This window comes from Pan paniscus, chromosome 18, assembly GCF_029289425.2.
Source record: "Pan paniscus chromosome 18, NHGRI_mPanPan1-v2.0_pri, whole genome shotgun sequence".
Lineage (NCBI taxonomy): Eukaryota > Metazoa > Chordata > Mammalia > Primates > Hominidae > Pan > Pan paniscus.
The window spans coordinates 19,839,967-19,864,726 of NC_073267.2; the positions used below are offsets into that span (position 1 = coordinate 19,839,967).

Sequence of the window (24,760 nt, forward strand, 5' to 3'; positions counted from 1 at the left end):
AGCAGAATAAAGCAGACACAAAAGAGTACCTATGGCATGGCATGCATCTGTATACACGAAATTCCAGAATAAGCAAGCTAACCTAGGATAAGAAAGAGACTGGCTGGGAAGAGTGAGAGTTCACTTTCTGGGGTGACATAATAGTGTAGATCTTGGCTGGGCACGGTGGTTCATGCCTGTAATCCCAATGCTTTGGGAGGCCGAGGCGGGCGGATCACCTGAGGTCGGGAGTTCAAAACCAGCCTGACCAACATGGAGAAACCCTATCTCTACTAAAAATACAAAATTAGCTGGGAGTGGTGGCACATGTCTGTAATCCCAGCCACTCGGGAGGCTGAGGCAGGAGAATCGCTCGAATCTGGGAAGCAGAGGTTGCGGTGAGCTGATACTGCCCCATTGCACTCCAGCCTCGGCAACAAGGGAGAAACTGTCTCAAAAAAATAAATAAATAAATAAAATAATGTAGATCTTGAAAGGGGGTTGGTTTATGCTGGTGTATGTACTTTCCAAAGTTAGTAAACTTACACTTAAGGTTATATGGTTTGGCCAGGCGCGGTGGCTCACGCCTGTAATCCCAGCACTGGGAGGCCAAGGCAGGCGGATCACGAGGTGAAGAGATGGAGACTATCCTGGCGAACATGGTGAAACCCCGTCTCTACTAAAAATACAGAAATTAGCCAGGCGTTGTAATCAGAGCTACTCAGGAGGCTGAGGCAGGACAATTGCTTGAACCCCGGAAGCGGAGGTTGCAGTGAGCCGAGATCTTGCCACTGCACTCCAGCTCTGTCTTAAAAAAAAAAAAAAAAAAAAAAAAAGTCATCAAACCAGATGACACAAATCAAATGACAATTCACTTTGTTTTGGTCCGTTTTGTTTGTTAGAGACAAGAGTGCAGCGGGGCCATCTCGGCTCACTGCAACGGCCAGCTCCTGGGCCCAAGCGATCCTCCCACCTCAGCCTCTCCAGTAACTGGGATAACAGGTACGCACCACCAGGCCCGACTAATCTTTTTTGGAATTTTTCGTAGAGATGGGGTTTTGCTATGATGCCCTGGCCAGTCTTCAACTCCTGGACTCAAGTGATCTGCCCACCTCGGCCCCCTAAAGTGCTGGGATTACAGGCCTGAGCTGTGTCATTTCATGCCGCGTGACACAGCCCAGTAAAAAGGAAGAAACCCCGCGGGTCCAGCGTCTACTCACACAGGTGGACTGATGGCTGATAAATCCCAGGAGGAGCCAAAAGAGGAGACGAAAGAGCAGCCACAGCACCCGTCCACTCACACAGGTGGACTGATGGCTGATAAATGCCAGCAGGAGCCAAAAGAGGAGCCAAAAGAGCAGCCACCGCACCCGCATGTCCTGGTCCTTTCAGGCGCCCTGAGGCGGCCAGGACAGAGGTGGAGGTGGCTTAGGGCAGGGGGGAGGGAAGGGGACGGGGACCGGGGCGGATCTGAGTTGGGGAGGGGGATGGGAGGGGAAGGGGAGGGGAAGGAGAAGGGGAGGGGAAGGGGGGAAGTAAGGGAAGGGAAAGGAGGAGAAGGGGGCTGTTGGGCACCTGGAGGAGGTGGAGGAGGAGGAGGAGAAGAAGAAAGGGTCTGGGAAAGGATCTGGTTCAAATTAAGTACTCAAGCGCTGGTGGAAGGCTTAGCTACAGGTCACGGAGAAGATCAGGGAAGCAACAGGACACGCGGGGCAAGGGAGCGTGAGGCTTAGGAGCAATTAGAGGGAGACTAAGGTTCTGCTTTCCACCAAACCTTCTTCGGTCTGGGCCCTCCCTTAGCAACCCTGGGGCTTCATACTCCCTCTCCACCAATCCCTGATGACCCCGGTGGTGCCTCACAATGGACATTCCAAGTAGCGCCCGCATCATTCCAATGACCCCTCCCCCATCTCAGTCCCCCACGCTCCTCCCAAGGCCAGGTCCTCTCTGGAACCTTCACAAACCTGATTTCTGGTCCTCCCCAACCAGCTCCCTGTCCCTGCTTCTGGGCGCTCCTTCCTTCCTGAGCTCCCAGGGTTCCTCAAGGTCACTTTTGGCGACAAAACATAAAAAACAAATGATGGCAGGATGGCAGGAAGAACCTCATACCCAAGCAGAGTGCCAGGTTTTACAGCCTCCGCTCAGCCATTCATATCTTAAGCAACAAAACATCAGCAGGATGCGGAAGGTCCCGATAGTAAACCATCTCCATCACATCCATGTAGCCATCCGCCCATCAACCTGTATCTCAGGAACAAATGTACATACATTCATTTTAAGCATGCGTGGTACATTTACAAAAATTAACCTGACTTATTTTGTTCCAGCAAATCTCAATATGTTTGAGAGCAATCCAATCACACAGCATGTTTCTGATCATATAACTGTGCTAGAAGTCAATGATTAAAAGCTAATTCAAAATTATTATTTGCTTGGAAATTCAAAGTGCCCTTATAAGACATAAACATAAGAAAGAATCCAAAATGAAACAAGATTGCCTTTCAACTCAATGATAAGATCATAACATGGCAATAAAATGTCTCCCTCTGGCCTGGGAATTCCTCTTTGTGCCACAAGGTTGTGTGATCTCAAATCACCCCTAACCCACCTAGACATTTTAACATCCGAAACCGAGTGATGATGTCCTTATCTATATCATCTTACTGCCTGTGTGTGTGGACTTTAAATTCTGAACCCAAATGAGGGGGAGAAAACCAAGTTGACTTTCATGATTGATCTCTCAGGGATGTCCAAGGAATCTGTGCATTTCAAGAAACAAAGTTCATCAGCTTCTCTCCTAAGGTATTTGCCCACAATACCCAGAGGGCTTGGCAGCATCATGTGTGATGGGTGGGGAGCTCCAAGCAGGTGGGCAGGACCCAGGGGCCTGGTGACCAGGACAGACCCCCACTGTCCATCACCTTTCCTGGCCCTGTCCTCGGCTAAACTTCCCACAGGCCTTCTGCCCGATCACACAGAGTGTGCCCAAACTCACTCAGGCCTCTGGCAGCTGAAAACCACTGCTTTAAATCCCTTTACCATTTACTATGACATAAGGTTATTGTTAACAGGAAATATTCGATTGATGCTACAAATGGAAAGCCAATGCCTTTACCATAAATAGAAAAACAACCCTAAGAAACAAGCAAAACAAAAACAAAACAGGGGCTGGGTGTGGTGGCTCACGCCTGTAATCCCAGCACTTTGGGAGGCCGAGGTGGGCGGATCACAAGGTCAGGAGTTCCAGACCAGCCTGGCCAATATGGTGAAACCCTGTCTCTAATAAAATACAAAAATTAGCCGGGTGTGGTGGTAGGCGCCTGTAGTCCCACCTACTTGGGAGGCTGAGGCAGGAGAATAGTTTGAACCCGGGAGGCAGAGTCTGCCGTGAGCCGAGATTGCACCACTGCACTCCAGCCTAGGCGACAGAGCGAGACTCTGTCTCAAAAACAGCAACAACTACAAACAAACAAAAAACAGGGTTAACAAAACGATGGAATTCAATTCTATTTATATGCTGCAGCCATGTTCCAGCCCTAGATTTCGCTGGGCATGGTGGCTCACGCCTGTAATCCCAGCACTTTGGGAGGCTGAGGCAGGCAGATCACGAGGTTAGGAGTTCAAGACCAGCCTGACCAACATGGTGAAACCCTGTCTCTACTAAAAATACAAAAATTAGCTGAGCATGGTGGCGCACGCCTGTAGTCCCAGCTACTCGGGAGGCTGAGGCAGGAGAACTGCTTGAACCCAGGAGGCAGAGGTTGCAGTGAGCCAAGATCCCACCACTGCACTCCAGCAGTGACAGAGTGAGACTCCGTCTCAAAAAAAAAAAAAAAAAAAAAAAATGACATGAATATACTTCACACAACTGAACTGCACACTTCAACACGGTTAGATGGTAATTATCATCTTGTAAGTATTTTACCACAGGTTAACATGTTTCACAACCTGAAAAGGAAGTAATTACCTTCAGCTCTCTGAGTTCTAGAATTTGTAACATTTCACCCCCTGCTCCTTCCTGATCTGCACTGGAGCATCTTTCTTCTGTCCCTGCTCTACTCAGAGTTCACTTTCCCTTCCCTCACATCAGCTTCGTTGAGGCTGGTTTGAACTTAACGCAAAACATTCTCACTAATGACTGAATTCCCACCAAGATTTCCATATTATCACAGTATGCTTTTAATCTTCGAAGATATTAAATATTTGTTCTCATCATAGCTAAAATGCAATGCAAATCCCATCTCAGATGTGGGTCAGATACCTATGAATCTCCTGAGGTAGTCATTGAAATGACTTTTTTCTTGAGACGGAGTGTCACTCAACCATGCTGAAGTGCAGTGGCGCTACCGTGGCTCACGGCAACCTCCACCTCCCAGATTCAAGCGATTCTTGTGCCTCGGCCTCCCAAGTAGCTGGGATTACAGGTGCCTGCTACCATGCCTGGCTAATTTTTGTCTTTTTAGTAGGGATGGGATTTCACTATGTTGGCCCATCTGGTCTTGAACTCCTGACCTCAAGTGATCCACCTGCCTCAGCCTCCCAAAGTGCTGGGATTACAGGCATGAGCCACCACACCTGGCCTGAAATAATATCTTTCAAATTCTTTGTAGAATTTGTTTTTTCCTGATTTCTGCACATAGGATCAAAAAAAAATCATGTACTAGGATTTCGAGAGAAGCAATGGGTAATCTAAAAAGATGAAAAGAGCAACCACGTCTATCCCACAGCTACTGCTAGATTTCATAGGAAAGGCAGCTGGCCCAGTTTGGAGCTAGGAGAAATGTCAAACACACGAAGAAATGAGAAGCAAAGAAATGCCATCACGCATGAATGCTTCATGGCACCCATGATGTCCCTGCTTAGGAGGTAATGGTACAGATGACTAGATGACAAGGACAAAGATGAGAGGTGCAAAGTTGTCCAAGTCCAACAGCTCAACTGAACTTTCCTAAATGGAATTGTTAAAAAGTGGTAAATTTAAAAACTTCCCCTGGCTCACGTGGTGGCTCACGCTTGTAATCCCAGCACTTTGGGAGGCTGAGGCGGGTGGATCATTTGAGGTCGGGTTTTGAGACTAGCCTGGCCAACATGGTAAAACCCCGACTCTACTAAAAATACAAAAATTAGCTGGGCATGGTGGTGGGCACCTGTAATCCCAGCTACTTGAGAGGCTGAGGCAGGGGAATCACTTGAAGCCAGGAGGTGGAGGTTGCAGTGAGCCGAGCTCACACCATTATACTCCAGCCTGGGCAACAGAGGGAGACACGTCTTGGGGGTGAGAAAAGAAAAAAAAAAAAAAAAAAAAAGCTTCCTCCAATTTATACCGAAAATTCTCTGTTCAGGACTAAGTGGCACAGAGAATGTTAAATGTGCCTAGATATCTTCATAACTCATATATTTTCTGTTTTCTACATATCTTGAAAGGCAGTGCCAAATGACGTGTAATTATCTAGGCGGTAAAACTGAAACATACTTCCTCTTCCCTTGAATATAAAAAAGCATTGTGGTATTAGTACTTTTATCTTGGATCATTGTTCAGAAGGAGGTTCAGCCCCCAGACGACCACATTTTTACTGTCATGAATGGCAAGACAAAATGTAGAGCTCAACTTACCCAAAGGAAAAAAGGCTCAAAAGACAAATTATGGCACAACTTAGCAGCCAAATTCTTACCAAGTACAGACTTTTGACATACTGATCTCTCTCCAGTTGCAAGTGGGAACATGCACTTTGAATGATGTCATTCAAAATTACCCTGCCCAGACACACTTTTCATTGATTCTCTTGGAGGGCAGTTCTAAGAGATTCTCTGGGGCTTTCTCTGCATCATGAGACGCAGTGCAGTTCTGCCCTTCACCTTCCGGCAGTTTGTCACCTCGTCCCTATGACCTCAGAGGAACTTTGTCTCAGGCCAACTGTTTGTTCCTTGGGCTCTTTCATTTCCCCTAAAAATCATTTGCTGCCCCTCTAAATGGCCTACATCTCCATCTATCTCCCTCTCCCCTCAGAAGAGGGTGCTCTTTAAGCATCAACCATCCAGCCCTTCTAGCAGTCTCATTTTTCAGCTGGTTCCCATGTTTATGCCTGTTCTATGTTTTTCTTTTCCTGTTAAGCTGTCTGTTGTCAGCTCATTTCTGCAGTGAATCTTCAGAGAGGAGATTGGAAGCTTTCCTTCCACCCATACGATAGAACTATAAAGCAGAAGAGTTTAGAAAGACTTTCCTATTTAAGTGACGAAACCTCATACTCCATTTGTGACAAATAGCACAAAGGTTAAAAAAACTTATTTTTGACCAAAAGCTCTGTTGACATTCTATTAAACACCGACCTATTTAATTTTCATAATGTAAATGGCAGATATTTTCATAATTCTTATGCTAATAAATCATTTCCCTGATTTTTGGGGTAAAACCACATATTCATAATGAAGTCCAGAAACGTGAATTGTTTCATGTAACTTATTCTTATTTGTGATTACAAGTATACCTCTACAGAAAGTTAGTATACTCACAGAAAGGTAACTTGTGCGGAGGGAGATGGCAAATTTATAACTTCTCAGAAACACAGTAATGATAAGTAACCAAAGACTTCCACCAAAGTCAGTCCCACGATGACGAAGGTCAGCCAGAGTATTGATAACCTGGAATAATAATAGTTGAAATAATGAAAAGGTCAATGACACTGACAATATTTCACTCAGAAAGAATCATCCTTAGAAACCGTCAACCTCCTCCAAAAGGTAACCACATCCCTCAGATATCACCGTGGGATTCCACTGCTACAAAAAAGAACAGAAGTTAGAGAAGTCTCATGTTTTTCAGATGGCTGGTAGTGTTTTTAGGCATTGCAAATGTGGGGTGTTGTCTTTCTTGGTATAAAGCAGGGATATCCAATCTTTTGACTTCCCTGCCTATATTAAAAGAAGCAAAGTTGTCTTGAGCCACACATAACATACACTAACACTAACAACAGCTGATGATCTAAAAAAAACCTCTTTTTTTTTTTTTTTGAGACAGAGTTCCGCTCCACTCAGTCGCCCAGGCTGGAGTGCAGTGGTGCAATCTCAGCTCACTGCAACCTCCAGCTCCTGGGCTCAAGCCATTCTCCTCCCTCAGCCTCCCGAGCAGCTGAGATTACAGGTCTCTGCCACCATGCCCGACTAATTTTTGTATTTTTAGTAGAGATGAGGTTTCACCATGTTGGCCAGTCTGGCCTTCAACTCCCGACAGGCGATCTGCCTGCCTCGGCCTCCCAAAGTGCTGGGATTACAGGTGTGAGCCACCGTGCCCGGCCATTGTTTTTGTTTTTGTTTTTGTTTGTTGTTTCTTTTTGAGATGGGGTCTCACTCTGTCACCCAGGCTGGAGTGCAGTGGTGTGCTCTCGGCTCACTGCAACCTCTGCCTCTCAGGTTCAAGTGATTCTCCTGCCTCAGCCTCCTGAGTAGCTGGGAGTACAGGTGCCTGACAGTGCACTCAGCAAATTTTTTTATTTTTTGTGGAGATGGGGTTTTGCCATGTTGGCCAGGGTGGTCTCGAACTCCTGACCTCAGGTAATCTGCCCGCCTCAGCCTCCCAAAGTGCTGGGATTACAGGCATGAGCCACTGTACCTGGCCAAAATCTCCTAATGTTTTAAGAAAGTTTACAAATTTGTGCTGAACTGCATTCAAAACTGTCCTGGGCCACATGCAGCCCGTCACTCATGGCTAAGACAAGCTAAGTATAAAGTAATTATCTTATCTTTCCTTTTCTTTTTGTTTTGAGACAAAGTCTTGCTCTGTCACCCAGGCTAGATTGCAGTGGCATGATCTCAGCTCACTGCAACCTCCGCCTCCCGGGTTCAAGCGATTCTCCTGCCTCAGCTACTGAGTAACTGGGATTACAGGCGCCTGCCACCACGCTCGGCTAATTTTTGTATTTTTAGTAGAAACAGGGTTTCACCATCTTGGCCAGGCTGGTCTCCAACTCCTGACCTCATGATCCACCTGCCTCGGCCTCCCAAAGTGCTGGGAATACAAGTGTGAGCCACTGCACCTGGCCAGTAGTTATCTTTTCTTTAGTTATTTACTTGTTTTTTAAATTGATGTATAACGTTGGATGCATTTATTATATATCACATGGTAAAAGAATCCCTCTAAATAATACTTCTCTCTTGGATTATATGAATCTTTGTCATTTATACCTCAGCATAAGTAAAAAAAAAAAAAAAAAAAATACAATGAAGAGATTACTTCATTCACAAATAAGTATCGAATTTTAGTGCTTAAAAATTAACAAGGTGGGCCGGGCGTGGTGGCTCACGCCTGCAATCCCAGCACTTTGGGAAGCCGAGGTGGGTGGACCGCGAGATCAGGAGATTGAGACCATCCTAGCTAACACGGTGAAACCAATCTCTACTAAAAATACAAAAAATTAGCAGGGCATGGTGGCACCCGCCTATAGTTCCAGCTACTTGGGAGGCTGAGGCAGAAGAATCACTTGAACCCGGGAGGCAGAGGTTGCAGTGAGCCGAGATCGCACCACTGCACTTCAGCCTGGGTGACAGAGCGAGACTCTGTCTCAAAAAAAAAAAAAAAAAAAAAAATTACCAAGGTGGAGATGATGAAAATGGCATGAATAGTGTGGGATTTCTCTAAGATTGTTGACATTAATTCCATTAGACTCTTATGTGAGTGAAGACGATAACATTTCTACATCGATTCCTCAGGATTTAACTATATATTCTTGAAAACATCTCAATTTTAAATGTTTCTTTCAAGATGGTGAATTAAACAGAGATAGCCCTTCAACAGGTTGAACTCAGCATATGCTGAGTCTGAAATGGAAATGATGGACTTAGAGAACCATACAACAATGGTCATGATTTCAGAAACATGGTGTTGAGCAGAATAAAGCAGACACAAAAGAGTACCTATGGCATGGCATGCATCTGTATACACGAAATTCCAGAATAAGCAAGCTAACCTAGGATAAGAAAGAGACTGGCTGGGAAGAGTGAGAGTTCACTTTCTGGGGTGACATAATAGTGTAGATCTTGGCTGGGCACGGTGGTTCATGCCTGTAATCCCAATGCTTTGGGAGGCCGAGGCGGGCGGATCACCTGAGGTCGGGAGTTCAAAACCAGCCTGACCAACATGGAGAAACCCTATCTCTACTAAAAATACAAAATTAGCTGGGAGTGGTGGCACATGTCTGTAATCCCAGCCACTCGGGAGGCTGAGGCAGGAGAATCGCTCGAATCTGGGAAGCAGAGGTTGCGGTGAGCTGATACTGCCCCATTGCACTCCAGCCTCGGCAACAAGGGAGAAACTGTCTCAAAAAAAAAATAAATAAATAAAATAATGTAGATCTTGAAAGGGGGTTGGTTTATGCTGGTGTATGTACTTTCCAAAGTTAGTAAACTTACACTTAAGGTTATATAGTTTGGCCAGGCGCGGTGGCTCACGCCTGTAATCCCAGCACTGGGAGGCCGAGGCAGGCGGATCACGAGGTGAAGAGATGGAGACTATCCTGGCGAACATGGTGAAACCCCGTCTCTACTAAAAATACAGAAATTAGCCAGGCGTTGTAATCAGAGCTACTCAGGAGGCTGAGGCAGGACAATTGCTTGAACCCCGGAAGCGGAGGTTGCAGTGAGCCGAGCTCTTGCCACTGCACTCCAGCTCTGGCTTAAAAAAAAAAAAAAAAAAAGTCATCAAACCAGATGACACAAATCAAATGACAATTCACTTTGTTTTGGTCCGTTTTGTTTGTTAGAGACAAGAGTGCAGCGGGGCCATCTCGGCTCACTGCAACGGCCAGCTCCTGGGCCCAAGCGATCCTCCCACCTCAGCCTCTCCAGTAACTGGGATAACAGGTACGCACCACCAGGCCCGACTAATCTTTCTTGGAATTTTTTGTAGAGATGGGGTTTTGCTATGATGCCCTGGCTAGTCTTCAACTCCTGGACTCAAGTGATCTGCCCACCTCGGCCCCCTAAAGTGCTGGGATTACAGGCCTGAGCTGTGTCATTTCATGCCGCGTGACACAGCCCAGTAAAAAGGAAGAAACCCCGCGGGTCCAGCGTCTACTCACACAGGTGGACTGATGGCTGATAAATCCCAGCAGGAGCCAAAAGAGGAGCCGAAAGAGCAGCCACAGCACCCGTCCACTCACACAGGTGGACTGATGGCTGATAAATGCCAGCAGGAGCCAAAAGAGGAGCCAAAAGAGCAGCCACCGCACCCGCATGTCCTGGTCCTTTCAGGCGCCCTGAGGCGGCCAGGACAGAGGTGGAGGTGGCTTAGGGCAGGGGGGAGGGAAGGGGACGGGGACCGGGGCGGATCTGAGTTGGGGAGGGGGATGGGAGGGGAAGGGGAAGGGGAGGGGAAGGAGAAGGGGAGGGGAAGGGGGGAAGTAAGGGAAGGGAAAGGAGGAGAAGGGGGCTGTTGGGCACCTGGAGGAGGTGGAGGAGGAGGAGGAGAAGAAGAAAGGGTCTGGGAAAGGATCTGGTTCAAATTAAGTACTCAAGCGCTGGTGGAAGGCTTAGCTACAGGTCACGGAGAAGATCAGGGAAGCAACAGGACACGCGGGGCAAGGGAGCGTGAGGCTTAGGAGCAATTAGAGGGAGACTAAGGTTCTGCTTTCCACCAAACCTTCTTCGGTCTGGGCCCTCCCTTAGCAACCCTGGGGCTTCATACTCCCTCTCCACCAATCCCTGATGACCCCGGTGGTGCCTCACAATGGACATTCCAAGTAGCGCCCGCATCATTCCAATGACCCCTCCCCCATCTCAGTCCCCCACGCTCCTCCCAAGGCCAGGTCCTCTCTGGAACCTTCACAAACCTGATTTCTGGTCCTCCCCAACCAGCTCCCTGTCCCTGCTTCTGGGCGCTCCTTCCTTCCTGAGCTCCCAGGGTTCCTCAAGGTCACTTTTGGCGACAAAACATAAAAAACAAATGATGGCAGGATGGCAGGAAGAACCTCATACCCAAGCAGAGTGCCAGGTTTTACAGCCTCCGCTCAGCCATTCATATCTTAAGCAACAAAACATCAGCAGGATGCGGAAGGTCCCGATAGTAAACCATCTCCATCACATCCATGTAGCCATCCGCCCATCAACCTGTATCTCAGGAACAAATGTACATACATTCATTTTAAGCATGCGTGGTACATTTACAAAAATTAACCTGACTTATTTTGTTCCAGCAAATCTCAATATGTTTGAGAGCAATCCAATCACACAGCATGTTTCTGATCATATAACTGTGCTAGAAGTCAATGATTAAAAGCTAATTCAAAATTATTATTTGCTTGGAAATTCAAAGTGCCCTTATAAGACATAAACATAAGAAAGAATCCAAAATGAAACAAGATTGCCTTTCAACTCAATGATAAGATCATAACATGGCAATAAAATGTCTCCCTCTGGCCTGGGAATTCCTCTTTGTGCCACAAGGTTGTGTGATCTCAAATCACCCCTAACCCACCTAGACATTTTAACATCCGAAACCGAGTGATGATGTCCTTATCTATATCATCTTACTGCCTGTGTGTGTGGACTTTAAATTCTGAACCCAAATGAGGGGGAGAAAACCAAGTTGACTTTCATGATTGATCTCTCAGGGATGTCCAAGGAATCTGTGCATTTCAAGAAACAAAGTTCATCAGCTTCTCTCCTAAGGTATTTGCCCACAATACCCAGAGGGCTTGGCAGCATCATGTGTGATGGGTGGGGAGCTCCAAGCAGGTGGGCAGGACCCAGGGGCCTGGTGACCAGGACAGACCCCCACTGTCCATCACCTTTCCTGGCCCTGTCCTCGGCTAAACTTCCCACAGGCCTTCTGCCCGATCACACAGAGTGTGCCCAAACTCACTCAGGCCTCTGGCAGCTGAAAACCACTGCTTTAAATCCCTTTACCATTTACTATGACATAAGGTTATTGTTAACAGGAAATATTCGATTGATGCTACAAATGGAAAGCCAATGCCTTTACCATAAATAGAAAAACAACCCTAAGAAACAAGCAAAACAAAAACAAAACAGGGGCTGGGTGTGGTGGCTCACGCCTGTAATCCCAGCACTTTGGGAGGCCGAGGTGGGCGGATCACAAGGTCAGGAGTTCCAGACCAGCCTGGTCAATATGGTGAAACCCTGTCTCTAACAAAATACAAAAATTAGCCGGGTGTGGTGGTAGGCGCCTGTAGTCCCATCTACTTGGGAGGCTGAGGCAGGAGAATAGTTTGAACCCGGGAGGCAGAGTCTGCCGTGAGCCGAGATTGCACCACTGCACTCCAGCCTAGGCGACAGAGCGAGACTCTGTCTCAAAAACAGCAACAACTACAAACAAACAAAAAACAGGGTTAACAAAACGATGGAATTCAATTCTATTTATATGCTGCAGCCATGTTCCAGCCCTAGATTTGGCTGGGCATGGTGGCTCACGCCTGTAATCCCAGCACTTTGGGAAGCTGAGGCAGGCGGATCACGAGGTTAGGAGTTCGAGACCAGCCTGACCAACATGGTGAAACCCCGTCTCTACTAAAAATACAAAAATTAGCCAGGCATGGTGGCACTCGCCTGTAATCCCAGCTACTCAGGAGGCTGAGGCGGGACAATCCCTTGAACCCGGGAGGCAGAGGTTGCAGTGAGCCGAGATCGTACCATTGGACTCCAGCCTGGGTGGCAGAATGGAATGAGACTCTGTCACAGAAAAAAAAAAAAAAAAAAAGCCCTAGATTTCGGTTGTGTTGGTTGTAAAAGGAGAGACCCAGTAAGTGGGGGTTGTGCCGCAGATTGCTTCCCACAATGGACGGGTCACTGAGCAGATCCGGCCAACTGGGTTCCCTCGCTGGAGGGCCAGCACACCAGACTGCAGGTGGCACGTGTCAGCAAGGTACCAGGGGATGTGTCACACACACACCCCACCCCCGTGCAGTCACGCACAGACACCCTGGGCTTCCGAGCAAACCTGCTCCCAGGTGGTGTGACCACATGGAGCCACAGACACCCAGCTGGGACACGCAGCCCGCACACCCCCGGCACCCCAGACACAGTGACCTGCACCAGGGCTCGAGGTTTCTCTAGGGAACCCACCTCTTAGAATCATCCAGAAACAAGTCACTCTTCATCTGTCCAGCAAAGGCCTGCTAAGAGGTGCACAGTGTCTTGAGTTCAAGCTGCGCCAAGGCGGCAGGACCCCCAGCCCAGCCCAGGACCCCCAGTAGAGCCCTCATCTCAGCATGGAGGCCTGAGAACGTGAGGAAGGAGCTGTCCAGCATGGACGAGTCCAGGCAGCTTTCAATGTCCAGCACCTGCTGCCCGGCAGGTGTGGGGCTCGGGCTCCCAGCCACCTGCAGGACGAGGGCAGTGATCAGCGGGCGGCAGCTCAGACCTCCTCAGGACAGGGATGAGAAGCCACCTCCTCAGCAGACAGGGCAGAGCCCGGTGCCATCTGACAGAATGTTCTAGAATGCTGGATATATGGGACATGTGCACCGTCCGTGATGGCAGCCGCTCACGACGTGTGCCACTGAACACTTGACAGCAGACTGGTGCAGCTAAGGAACAGAGTTTTAAATTTCATTTTTTTTTTTTTTTTAGATGGAGTCTCGCTCTGTCACCCAGGCTGGAGTGCACTGGCACAATCTCAGCTCACTGCAACCTCCACCTCCCGCGTTCAGGCGATTGTCCTGGCTCAGCCTCCTGAGTAGCTGGGATTACAGGGGCCTGCCACGATGCCCAGCTAATTTTTTGTATTTTTAGTAGAGACGGGGTTTCACTGTGTTGGCCAGGCTGGTCTTGGAACTCCTGACCTCAAGTGATCTGCCCGCCTCGGCCTCCCAAAGTGCTGGGATTACAGGTGTGAGCCACCACGCCCAGCCATCGTTCCATTTTAATTAACTTAAATATGAGCAGCCACATGTGGCCTCTGGTTCCTGCCACGGACTCGGGAGCAACCCCTCCTGGTCGTGGCTTATGCGCCTTCTCTGTGTGCTGCTGGGGTTAGTTTGCATGTAACCTCTTGAGGACCCCACATGTGTATTCCTAAGGGGTGCGGCCTACCGTTTCCGTATGAATGGGAAGAGTTCCCATCTGCTGTATTCTTGGAAAGAGGCTGTGAAGGATTGGTGTGAATTCTTCCTGAACTGCTTAGAAAAATTCTATCGTGAAGGCTCTGAGCCTGGGCTTTTCTTTGTGGGACTTTTTTTTTTTTTTTTTTTTTTTTGGAGACGGAGTCTTGCTCCGTTGCCCAGGATGGAGTGCCGTGGCGCAATCTCGGCTCACTGCAAGCTCCGCCTCCTGGGTTCATGCCATTCTCCTGCCTCAGCCTCTCGAGTAGCTGGGACTACAGGCACCCGCCACCATGCCCAGCTAAGTTTTTGTATTTGTAGTAGAGACGGGGTTTCATTGTGTTGGCCAGGCTGGTCTCGAACTCCTGACCTCAAGTGATCTGCCCGCCTCGGCCTCCCAAAGTGTTGGGATTACAGGCGTGAGCCACCGTGCCTGGCCCTTTTTAATGTTTTATATAGATGGGGTCTTGCTATGTTGCCCAGGCTGGTCTCAGACTCCTGAACTCCTGGACTCAGATCCGCCCACCTCGGCCTCCTGAAGTGTTGGGATTACAGGCGTGAGCCACCACACCCGGCCCGGCCACTGGGAGGTTTCTAAGGGACTAACTCGGCCTCTTCACTTGCTATAGATGTACTGAGATTTTCTTCTGGAGTGCATTTCGGAAGCGTGCACAGCCGCGTGCTTGCTTCTTCTGAGTTATCTGGCGTGCTGCTGTGCAGTTGTCCGTGGTGTCTGCTTAGCAAAGTGCCCTCGTTCTTTCACGATTCTGGCTTCTGAGTCTTCTCTCTTTCTCCCTGGTCAGTCTAGCTAAGGCTGCTCAAGTGTGTTGACCCTTCCCGAGCAGCCTTTGGTGGACGCCTTTCCCTCTGGCTGCAGCACTGGAAAGTGGCGGCCCTGGGCATGGTGCCAAGGCCCAGGCTCCATTCCCACTACTCCCGGGTCCCCAGCCCCAGCCCACCTTGCTCCGGGACATCCAGAAGAGAAAGAGGATGGCCAGGTAGACGGGATAGACAACCACGCTGGACACCAGGCCAACAGCGACTGTGTCGACGCTCAGTGGGCTCAGCCTGGACACACGCCCCGTGCTGTGTGGAGGAGAGGAGGCCACACAGGTGAGGCTGAGGGGCAGGAAGGGCTGGGCAGGAAGAGGCTGTCCCGACCCCTACGACACCCACCTGTAGGCAGAGTCACCAACAGCCCCGTACCACACGGCATTGGCGCCCAGGAAGAGGCAGATGAGAAGAACGCAGCAGGTGGCCCTCTGGATGCGAGTGAAACAGCTACGAGGCAGCCGGTCCCATATGGAGAGCCAGATGTGCTTGTCAAAGAAGCCGCGCTGCAGCTCAGCCACCAGCAGGCGCCGGAAGCGCAACAGGGCTGCGTCGCCTGGAAGGCAGGGAGGGCCGCACTGCAGGAGGCCACGGGGCAGGACCACCCTGCCCAACCTCCCACGGAGTGGGAACATGGAACGAGGCCTTACTCGCGGCCAGCATCTCCTTCTCCACCAGGCCCCCGTTGGCCTCCGTCTCCACCGAAAGCCAGTCATTGACCAGGAAGAAGGTGCTGTGTGCCGTCTGCAGGTCCCTGACGATGATGTGCTGCAGGAACCAGGCAGGGCTGAGCCCTGCAGAGGCGCGGGAGGGAGGTCAGGCTCGCAGGGCACCCCAATGCGGGGGCAGAGGGGCAGAGCTTGGCAGGGTCCGCACAGACCTTTGTTGTCGTGCCACACTCGGATCTTCCACACGCTACCCAGGCTGTGCGGGTGGCGATCCGGAAGATGTCCAGGCTGTTGCGGTGGAAGGCTCTGTCGCCATCCAGGTGCCAGTGGCTGCTCCGGCTGTCCACCCCATACAGCATGATGCCCACGTGGGCCGTGGTACCTGGAGGGCAAGAGGGAGGGGTGGGAGGCTCGGTCTGCTGCCCAACACGTGTGGCATCCCAGGCAAGTCATCTCAGCTTTGGCCTCCGCGCACTCAAGGAGCCACACAGGCAGTCCCGGCTTTGCACGGCTCTGCCATACACGAGGAGCTGCGGTTACTGCAATTTGTCCAATAAACAGCAGGACCTCAAGGACGTGATTAAGTTACATGGAAAGAACTGTAACTTGTGACATGCAAACATGGCTGCACACGCCTCAGTCCACACCACAACCAGTGACCCGCACTGCACACCTGTCCACGCCTCAGTCACGCCACAACCGGTGACCCGCACCACACACCCATCCCTCAGTTCATGCACAGACTGCAAAACGTGAAGCTGTGTCACCTCCTCTCCCAGTGACAGACCCAGGTGACAGTATTTTTTTTCTTTTCTTTTTTTTTGAGATGGAGTCTTGCTGTGTCACCCAGGCTGGAGTGCAGTGGCGCAATCTCAGCTCACTGCAAGCTCCGCCTCCCGGGTTCACGCCATTCTCCTGCCTCAGTCTCCCGAGGAGCTGGGACTACAGGCGCCTGCCACCACGCCGGGCTAATTTTTTTGTATTTTTTAGTAGAGACAGGGTTTCACCATTAGCCAGGATGGTCTCGATCTCCTGACCCCGTGATTTGCCTGCCTCGGCCTCCCAAAGTGCTCGGATTACAGGTGTGAGCCACCGTGCCCAGCCGACAGTTTTTAAAAGTAGGTAATCAAAAGAAAGAACTGGGAAATGAAGATGAAAGCAGCACGGAAATAAAAAATGGGAACACGGCCAGGTGTGGTGGCTCACACCTGTCATCCCAGCACTCTGGCAGGCCGAGGCAGGCGGATCACCTGAGGTCAGGAGTTCGCCTGGCCGACATGGTGAAAAATTAACTGGGTGTGGTGGCGTGCACCTGTACTCCCAGCTACTCAGGAGAATCGCTTAAGGGGAATCGCTTAAACCCAGGAGCTGGAAGTTGCTGTGAGCCAAGAGCACGCCATTGCACTCCAGCCTGGGCAACAGAGCGAGACTCCGTCTCCAAAAAAAGAAAAACGAAAACAAAAAGGGAATGCCAGAAGGGCAATTCCAATGAAAGGAAAATGGAGGTATTGAAGAAACAGCCAGGGGGAGGGTGCTGGCGCCTCCGTCTGAGAGACGAGCTATGCAGTCAGGATCACGGGTGGATGCACGGTCTCCCACAGTGGTAGCGATGCTCACGTCACTTGTGGGGCCACGCTACTGTGCAGAACGTGGGCTGCCCACCCTGACTGACTGGCACCTACTTCCAGCTAGGAGCTGTCCTAGTCCTCAGGGACAGTGAGTGCTCACGAGGTCATTCCCAGGATGAACACACCAGCCCTTCACACAGCACTGCAAAAACTGCCTTGTTCTGACGCCTGCGACGAGACTCACTCCCAGAGGGTGCAACCAGCACAGCCAGTGAGAGCAGGGGAGGCCCTGCCACCCCGCTGCGCCCCACCTGAGCCCCGGCCCCAGCCTGTCTTGACGAGGATCTCGTACTTGAAGCGGCCCCGCTGCCCACAGAAGGGGATGGCGCGGCCCCGGCTGGCATCCAACTGGTCCAGCTTGTGCAGGATGGCGGCCATGACCATGTAGGTCACCAGGCACACAGCACATGTCAGCATGACGATATAGTTTACATCCGCTGTCGGCTCCTGTGAGGACACAGCCGCCAGGCCCAGGAGGTCACGTGCAAGCTGTGCCTTCTCAGGATAGAGCCGAGCCCACCCAGACCCTCCTCAACTCTGCAGAGGCTCCCAGGAGCACAGGGTCACTCACAGGAAAGACAAAGCGGACATGGCTTGGGGGCACGATGAGGCTGGCGCCGAAGGCGGTGAGGTGGCGGGTGAGGCAGACGGCCTGGCGGGGCGAGGTCTCCTCCAGGGGCAGCAGCCCCTCTGTCCGCCACACCATGTCCTCCTCGCTGAAGTACTGGCACAGGGACGTGTACAGGCCCACGGACACCTCCAGTGCCGACCAGCGGAAGTGGCTGGAGAGGTTCAGATGGTAACTCCCCGCTGGGTCTCTGCTCCTGGGCAGGGAAGGGGCAGTGGACATGAGCCCAGGCTCCGCCAGGTTGGATGTCAGAGTCCCAGAGCCCATACCCGGTCCAGTCCCCTCGCTGCCTGCCGTCCCCATAGGGCCAGTAACCCGGGCAATGCTGACCCATGATGCCCTGCCCTGCCCTGCCAGGCCGGCCCGCAGAGCTCACCCCGGGGAAATGAAGAAGGTGTAGGGCCGGTGGTCGGCACCCTGGAGTGACTCTGGGCGGATCCTCCTGCTAGCCGAGCAGTTGTGCTCATTGGGCCGGGGCTCCGAGTGCAGATAGACTGCCAGGTAGGGCTCGGATTCCTCAGACAGGTAGCGGCCTGGGGCAGAACGCACAGGTCACACGCCTGCCGGGAAGCTCAACCACCCGGGGGACACCCACAATGGCCCTCCTGAGCCCACCCTCTGCCACGGGCCTGAAAGGCCATAGGAGCCTCTGCACCAGAGCTGGCACCTGCTTCTCCGTGGCCCCCAGCTCCTCTCCGGCCAGGCCCCCAGCAGCCCATGAAACAGAAAGCAAATTTCACCAGAGACACCCATGGAAGCCCTACGAGAAACGCCTTCCCCCCAAGAACAAGGCCAGGGGGCCGCGTGTGCCCCACCCACTGCACGCACCGTCCAGCAGCATATAGTTGAGCTGCAGATGCAGCACGGCCGCAGGGTTGCTGCTGTCCAGGGTGACCACAGCACCGACGGAGGCCTGGGGCTGGACCACAACGGAGTTGGCGGAGCTGCGGTGGCCCCGGGCAGCCCAGTCCGAGTTGTTGGGCACCTTCACGGTTATGGCGCGCTCTGAGGCCAGCCGCTCGATGGGGATCTGGGCGCCGGCCCGTGTCTGGAACGCCATCGAGGCCACCTTGGTGGAGACGGTGTAGTTGCTGATATAGCCAAAGGGAAAGGGATTGGAGTCCACCAGAAAGATGAGCTGCACCACGTCACTGAGGTTGGCCAGGGCCCTGCTGAAAGCCTAGGGGATGGAGAAGTGGCAGCCAGACCCTGGGGCGCCGCCATAGCACAGCAGGCTCCGCGGGTCCGAGCGCTTGCCCTGGGCCACGATCTCCTCGCCTGCCAGCGTCAGGTGCTCCTCGTTGAGCACGCGGGAGCGTGTGAGGATGCGCATGAGGGCAGAGGTCAGGTTGTAGGCCTGGGACGCCACCATCCGCGATGGTGACTCGGCTCCCAGCTCTGAGGGCTGTGGTGCCCACACATCTGAGCTGGCCAGGTGGATGAGGTCTCCTGCAGACAGGCGTGAGGTCAGTGCAGAGACAGGGAGGCAGAGGGAGGGTGGGGGCAGGCAAAAAGGGGGAGCCGGAGGGTGGGGGCTGAGAGAAAGGGGGAACCTGAGGGGGCAGAGAGCGAGGCGCAGGCAGAAGGAAGGGGGAAGCTGGAGAGAGAGTGCTGGAGGGGGAGGGGGAAGGGGATGGGGATGAGGATGAAGATGAGGGGGATGATGGGGAGAGGGAGGAAAAAGGAAGGAAAAGGGTAGAGAAAAGAGAAAGGGGAGAAGAGGAGGAGCAGGGGGAAAGGGAGGGGAAGGGGGATAAGGGAGGGGAAGGGGAATAAGGGAGGGGAAGGAGAATAAGGGGGATAAGAAAGATGAGGGGAATGGACAAAAGGACGGGGAGGATGGGGGGAAATGGAGAAAAGGGGAGAGAGATGGAGAAAAGGTAATAGGGAAGGGGGAGGGGGAGGAGAATGGGAATTGGGGGAGGGGGATAAGGATGGGAATTGGGGGAGGGGGATAAGGATGGGAATTGGGGGAGAGGGATGAGGATGGGAATTGGGGGAGGGGAATGAGGATGGGAATTGGGGGGAGGGAAGGGGGACAAAGATGGGATGGGGCAAAGGTGAGGCGGTTGTGGGGAGGAGGGAGGCAGATGAAAGGGCAGCATGGGGCAGACGGGCCACGTGGGGCGGACAGGTGGCATGGGGCACAGGCCGCGGCACCTGTGATGTTGAGGATGCTGTCTCCGATGGCGGTGGGCATCACGGTGCCCGCGGTGGTCTCTGCCTGCAGGATGCGCATCATGGCCTCCAGCTTGTGCAGCGTCTGCTTCAGGCACGAGCAGCATACGAGCTCCCTGCTGGGCCCCTGTGTGGAGCCAGCAGTGTCCAGTCCCGCTCCTGGCCCCACTCCTTGCACACGCCCTCCTCTCTACACAGGTCCTCACCTGGCTCACACCCCCAGCCCTGCAGCTGGAGAGCCCACTTGACTGGACCCCCACAGCCTCCTCACTAAGCATTTTCTGTGGCTCTGCATGACCCAGGGCCTCCACCTGGGGACCACGTGATGCAGCGCACCGACCACACAAGGCACCTCTTCACAAGAGAGGAGGAGGAGGGGAGAGGGGAGAGAGGAGAGGGGAGTGGAGAAAAGGGGGGAGAAGAGAGGGAAGGGGAGAGAAGGGGTAGAGGAGAGGGAAGGGAGAGAGAAGGAGGAGAGGAGAGGGAAGGGGGAGAGGAGAGGGGAGGGGAGAGAAGGGGGGAGAGGAGAGGGGAGGGGACAGAAGGGGGAGAGAAGAGGGGAGGGGAGAGAAGGGGGAGAGGAGAGGGGAGGGGAGAGAAGGGGGAGAAAGGAGAGGGAAGAGGAGGGGAGGGGAAGAGGGGAAAGAGGGGAGGGATGAGGAGGGGAGGGGAAGAGGAAAGGGGAAGAGGGGAGGGAAGAGGAGAAGAGGGGAGGGAACAGGAGGAGAGGGGAAGAGGGGAGGGAAGAGGAGGGGAGGGGAAGAGGAGGGGAGGGGAAGAGGAGAGGGAGAAGTGTTTCTGGAGAAGACACAGCACTCCAGGCAGAGGGGAGAGTATGTGCAAAGGCCCCGAGGAGGGAGTGAGCTTGGTGTGGGACTGCAGAGGACCACTGTGGCTGGGGCCCGGCGAGTAAGGGGACAGTGGGAGGAGATAAAGAAGGGGTTAAGAAGTGTCAAAAAAAAAAAAAAAAAAGGATCTTATTACAAGAGAGCTGGAAATCCACTCCACTGCTGGAAGGGAAAGGTTTCCTAAATATCTATCACTTATTATGAACTGGATATTAATCGATCTCCTATAACAAATCGACCTGTCGAGCTTTTGTAATTAAGCAGTTAGGGGAGTAAGCTGGCACATGAAACACCAGTTCCAATTCTTCTAGTTTCTCTACAGAGAAACTAAGACCTGACGACGACATCTGCCGCCGCTCAACATCAAAACATTATAGAAATTCACGAAGGGATCTACAGAGGTGCTCCTGAAACCCATTTCACACTGCCTTTCAGGCCACAGAGACCACAGTCAACAAGAAGCTAAGATCCTGTTTACAGCTTCTTCCCCTGTGCTGGAATAAATACACCAGAGAAGGTGGGGCACAATGGCTCACGCCTGTAATCCTAGCACTCTGCGAGGCCAACACGGGTGGATCCCCTGAGGTCAGGAGTTTTAAGACCAGTCTGGCCAACATGGTGGAACTCTGTCTCTAACAAAAATACAAAAAAAAAAAAAAAAATTAGCTGGGCATGGTGGCACGCACCTCTAGTCCCAGCTACTCGGGAGGCTGAGGCAGGAGAATCGCTTGAACCCAGGAGAAGGAGGTTTCAGTGAGCCGAGATTGTGCCACTGCACTCCAGCCTGGGCAACAGAGCAAGACTCCATCTCAAAAAAAAAAAAAAAAAAAAAATATATATATATATATATATATATATATATATATATATATATATATATCAGAGAAATTCACTTGGCAGTACAGAGCGGTGTACACCAAGGACACTTTGATACCTAAGAGGGTTCACTTAAGCCCTGCCATAACCCTGAGAAGTAGGTATTAAGATCTCAATTTGCGGTGAAAACTGAGGCTGAGAAGCAGCAAATGAATTTACCCAAAGCTATTATTCCTAATAATATAAAGCCAGTGTGCTCTGCACTGTACCAAAGGCCACCCCGAATCACCAGTCAGATTTAGCATACGGCCAGGACAAGGAAACCTCCTAAATACAGGGGTCCTTCCACTGAGAGAGTATAAATGCTTCCTGATTATGCGTTGCGTAACAGGTGGGCGAGTGGAGAGGCAGAAAAGGAAATCTGACTTGCCTACGTTGACAATATGCCTGGGATGTTAGTCTTTCTTGACATCCACAAGGCGAGCGTTTTTCCAAATAAGAGACTCCATAAGCCGTACATACCAGAGTGATGGCGTGAGACAGGGAACATCTCAGCACGTAGCCCGTCTGCCTGAACTCAACTGCAGACACGTCATCCTCCAGCACTTCCACCTCCAGGCTCTTGTTCTTCCAGCACCAATCCTCATGCATGATGCTTACTGCAAAAGCAAACACCAAAAACGGACACGTGGGCGTGGAGCACACCACCTCCCTGCACGCCACCAGAAACAATGATCATGAATTAACTAATTTTAAAAAGCAGGTGTGTATGTAGACATAAAGATAGAAATATACACATACATATATTTATAACTAGCAGTATTTGGAATAAATTACTGCTAAAGAAAACCTGGAGTCGAGCGTGGTGGCTCACGCCTATAATCCCAGCACTCTGGGAGGCCGAGGCAGTTGGATGGCTTGAAGCCAGGAGTTCAAGACCAGTCTGACCAACATAGCAAAACCCCATCTCTACTAAAAATACAAAAGTTATCCAGGCATGGTGGTGCATGCCTGTAATCCCAGCTACTTGGGAAGCTGAGGCAAGAGAATCTCCTGCACCCAGAAGGCGGAGAGGTTGCAGTGAGCCAAGGTCACGCCACCACACTCCGGCCTGGGTGACAGAGCAAGGCTAAATTTCAAAAAAAAAAAGAAATAAAAACTCGAACCAATGTCCATTACATCAAGAAAGAAATCTAATGGGGCCTGTAAGATCAGGCTGCAAGTAAGGTATTCAGGGATCCACAAACTTTTTCTGCAACTCTTTTCAGTTTTGCAGGCCACATGCTTTGTCAGCCTCAACCACTCGACTTGGCCACTGTTACACACGAGCAGCCATAGAGAATCCATAAACAAATGGGCAAGGCTGTATTCTAAGGAAACTATGCTTATAAAAAAGGCAGTTTTTGTAGTCTGCCAAGCCCTGCCATAACAGAAAATATTAATATAATTCCAGAAAAGCAGTCTGTTTTATAAGCTATCCACTGCCAGCAGCCCCAAGCTGATTTCTGAAAAAGCAGAAATACAGGCAAGAAGTGGCTTCTTAAGAAGGGCAAGGAAAAGGGAAGTAACATTTGTGGGCACCAACTACTTAGCTGGCTCTCTGCACAACGGGCTTTATAAACTTTACTTCTTTTAGTCTTATATTCTGCAGAAAGGTTCTATTACGTCTATTTTACAGATGGGAAAACTGAGTTTCGGGGAGGTCAAGTACCTTGCCATGGCCAGTACTCAGCACCAGTACTGCTAAGTTAGTAGAACACATCAGTGGAACTATTTCACACTCCTTTTTCTGGCCTTTAGAAATAAAATGCCATACGTCGGGGCACCCTCCCTTAACAGAAGCAGCCAGTGGGCTGTGCTGACAAGGTGGCGGTCAGCTCAGGGCCTGGACTCCTCCATGCTTGTCCAACGCTAAATAATGCCGTCAAGGTCACGAGGCAAAGACGACTTAAAGCAAGGAAAGGTACATGGTCGTGATACAATTTGAGACCTGAGTTTTAGAAAGTTTACAAAGACAAGAAGTGTGTGAGGGCCACAGGATGTTGCATTCCAATTCTTACTTTTGTATTTTCCAGGGAGCATGTTGTCAAAGGTGAAAGTCATGGCGTTGACCTTGCCGGAGAGCTGGAGGCTCCGCTTCTCACCCTGGCGGCTCAGGGACTGCAGAGTCACCAGCAAGTCACCGCAGGTGTCTGCAGGGAAAAGAAGGGAGGGCCCCATGTAACCCCTCATAAGGCTTCAGCACAGGTTAGAATCCTAACCCTATGTAATAGCTTCTTGCTACTGCTGAGCTCCTAAGAGGCAGTGGCCGGAGGCGGACGGAGTGCTTCTTTCAAGCTAACATGCACCCACTTGACTCCAAGAAGCCTCCCTCGCACGCAGGTGATCAGTAGCAAACAACAAAGGCAAAAGGAAAAGTTTCCCAAATCCCACTCCTACCAGCTGACTTCTTTGAAACTAAGTGTTCTTACTTTCCAGTGATATCTTACCCAAACAAGAGACTTTCCCAGAAACTGATGCCAAGAACTGTACAAAGGCCACATCCATCACCGGCCTGTCGGTCACAGTAAGAGGAAATGTCTGGGGTTTCAACGTCAGCCCTGCTCTGGTTTCTGCCTCAGGAACCATCACCTGCGGAAACGTGGATGGAGCGTTAGAGGCTGCATTCGGGGAGATCTTCCCCCTGACCTACAGGGTGCTAGAACATTCATCTGGGACCAAGGCTAAAGAGATTTTGAAGGCCAAAGGTTCGTTTCCAGGCCGATTTTACAATCACATCAAATCCACGAATAACTTGTGTGAAGTAAACACAGTTCTACCCAGATGAAAAATTAGCCTCAACAGACCCATGTGTATGAACAAAAGTCTATCTGGCCTAATTCCCCACAGGCACGCAACGCGGACACGCCTCACTTACATACTAGAAACCATACTACATCCCAGTCACTTTTCCAGGCTTCAGATCACTTGTAGCATAAGCTCTGAACCTGTCAACACTATGTGGATGACACTTTGGTGGAATTAAGTCATTTTCTTCCTCCTATTGTTCTGTGTGCCTTTCATGGGCTAAGAGGAGGAACAGGTGAAGGTAGCAGCGGTCAAATCTTTCATCCCTAGTAAAGACGACACTGCCCTT

The 24,760-nt window shown here is 51.2% G+C and overlaps 1 protein-coding gene and 1 long non-coding RNA gene across 2 annotated transcripts; both read right to left on the reverse strand.

Moving 5' to 3' along the window:
• Positions 1 to 788: 788 nt before the first annotated feature.
• Positions 789 to 6,482, reverse strand: LOC134729418 (uncharacterized). The gene is made up of 3 exons (XR_010110511.1): positions 4,241 to 6,482; positions 1,944 to 2,029; positions 789 to 1,376 (listed from the first exon to the last, which is right to left on the reverse strand). It is a non-coding gene; the product is annotated as an uncharacterized LOC134729418 (long non-coding RNA).
• Positions 6,483 to 6,490: 8 nt separating this feature from the next.
• On the reverse strand, positions 6,491 to 23,816 carry LOC129394140 (polycystin-1-like). The gene is given in 15 exon segments (XM_063598471.1): positions 6,491 to 6,618; positions 13,051 to 13,159; positions 13,161 to 13,307; positions 14,987 to 15,113; positions 15,204 to 15,414; positions 15,509 to 15,652; positions 15,739 to 15,792; positions 15,795 to 15,908; positions 17,406 to 17,601; positions 17,726 to 17,978; positions 18,159 to 18,294; positions 19,131 to 19,231; positions 19,943 to 20,087; positions 22,147 to 22,283; positions 23,685 to 23,816. Coding segments are annotated over 13 exon segments (1,734 nt in total). The 5' UTR covers positions 22,175 to 22,283; positions 23,685 to 23,816; the 3' UTR covers positions 6,491 to 6,618; positions 13,051 to 13,081.
• Between the last annotated feature and the right edge of the window lie 944 nt (positions 23,817 to 24,760).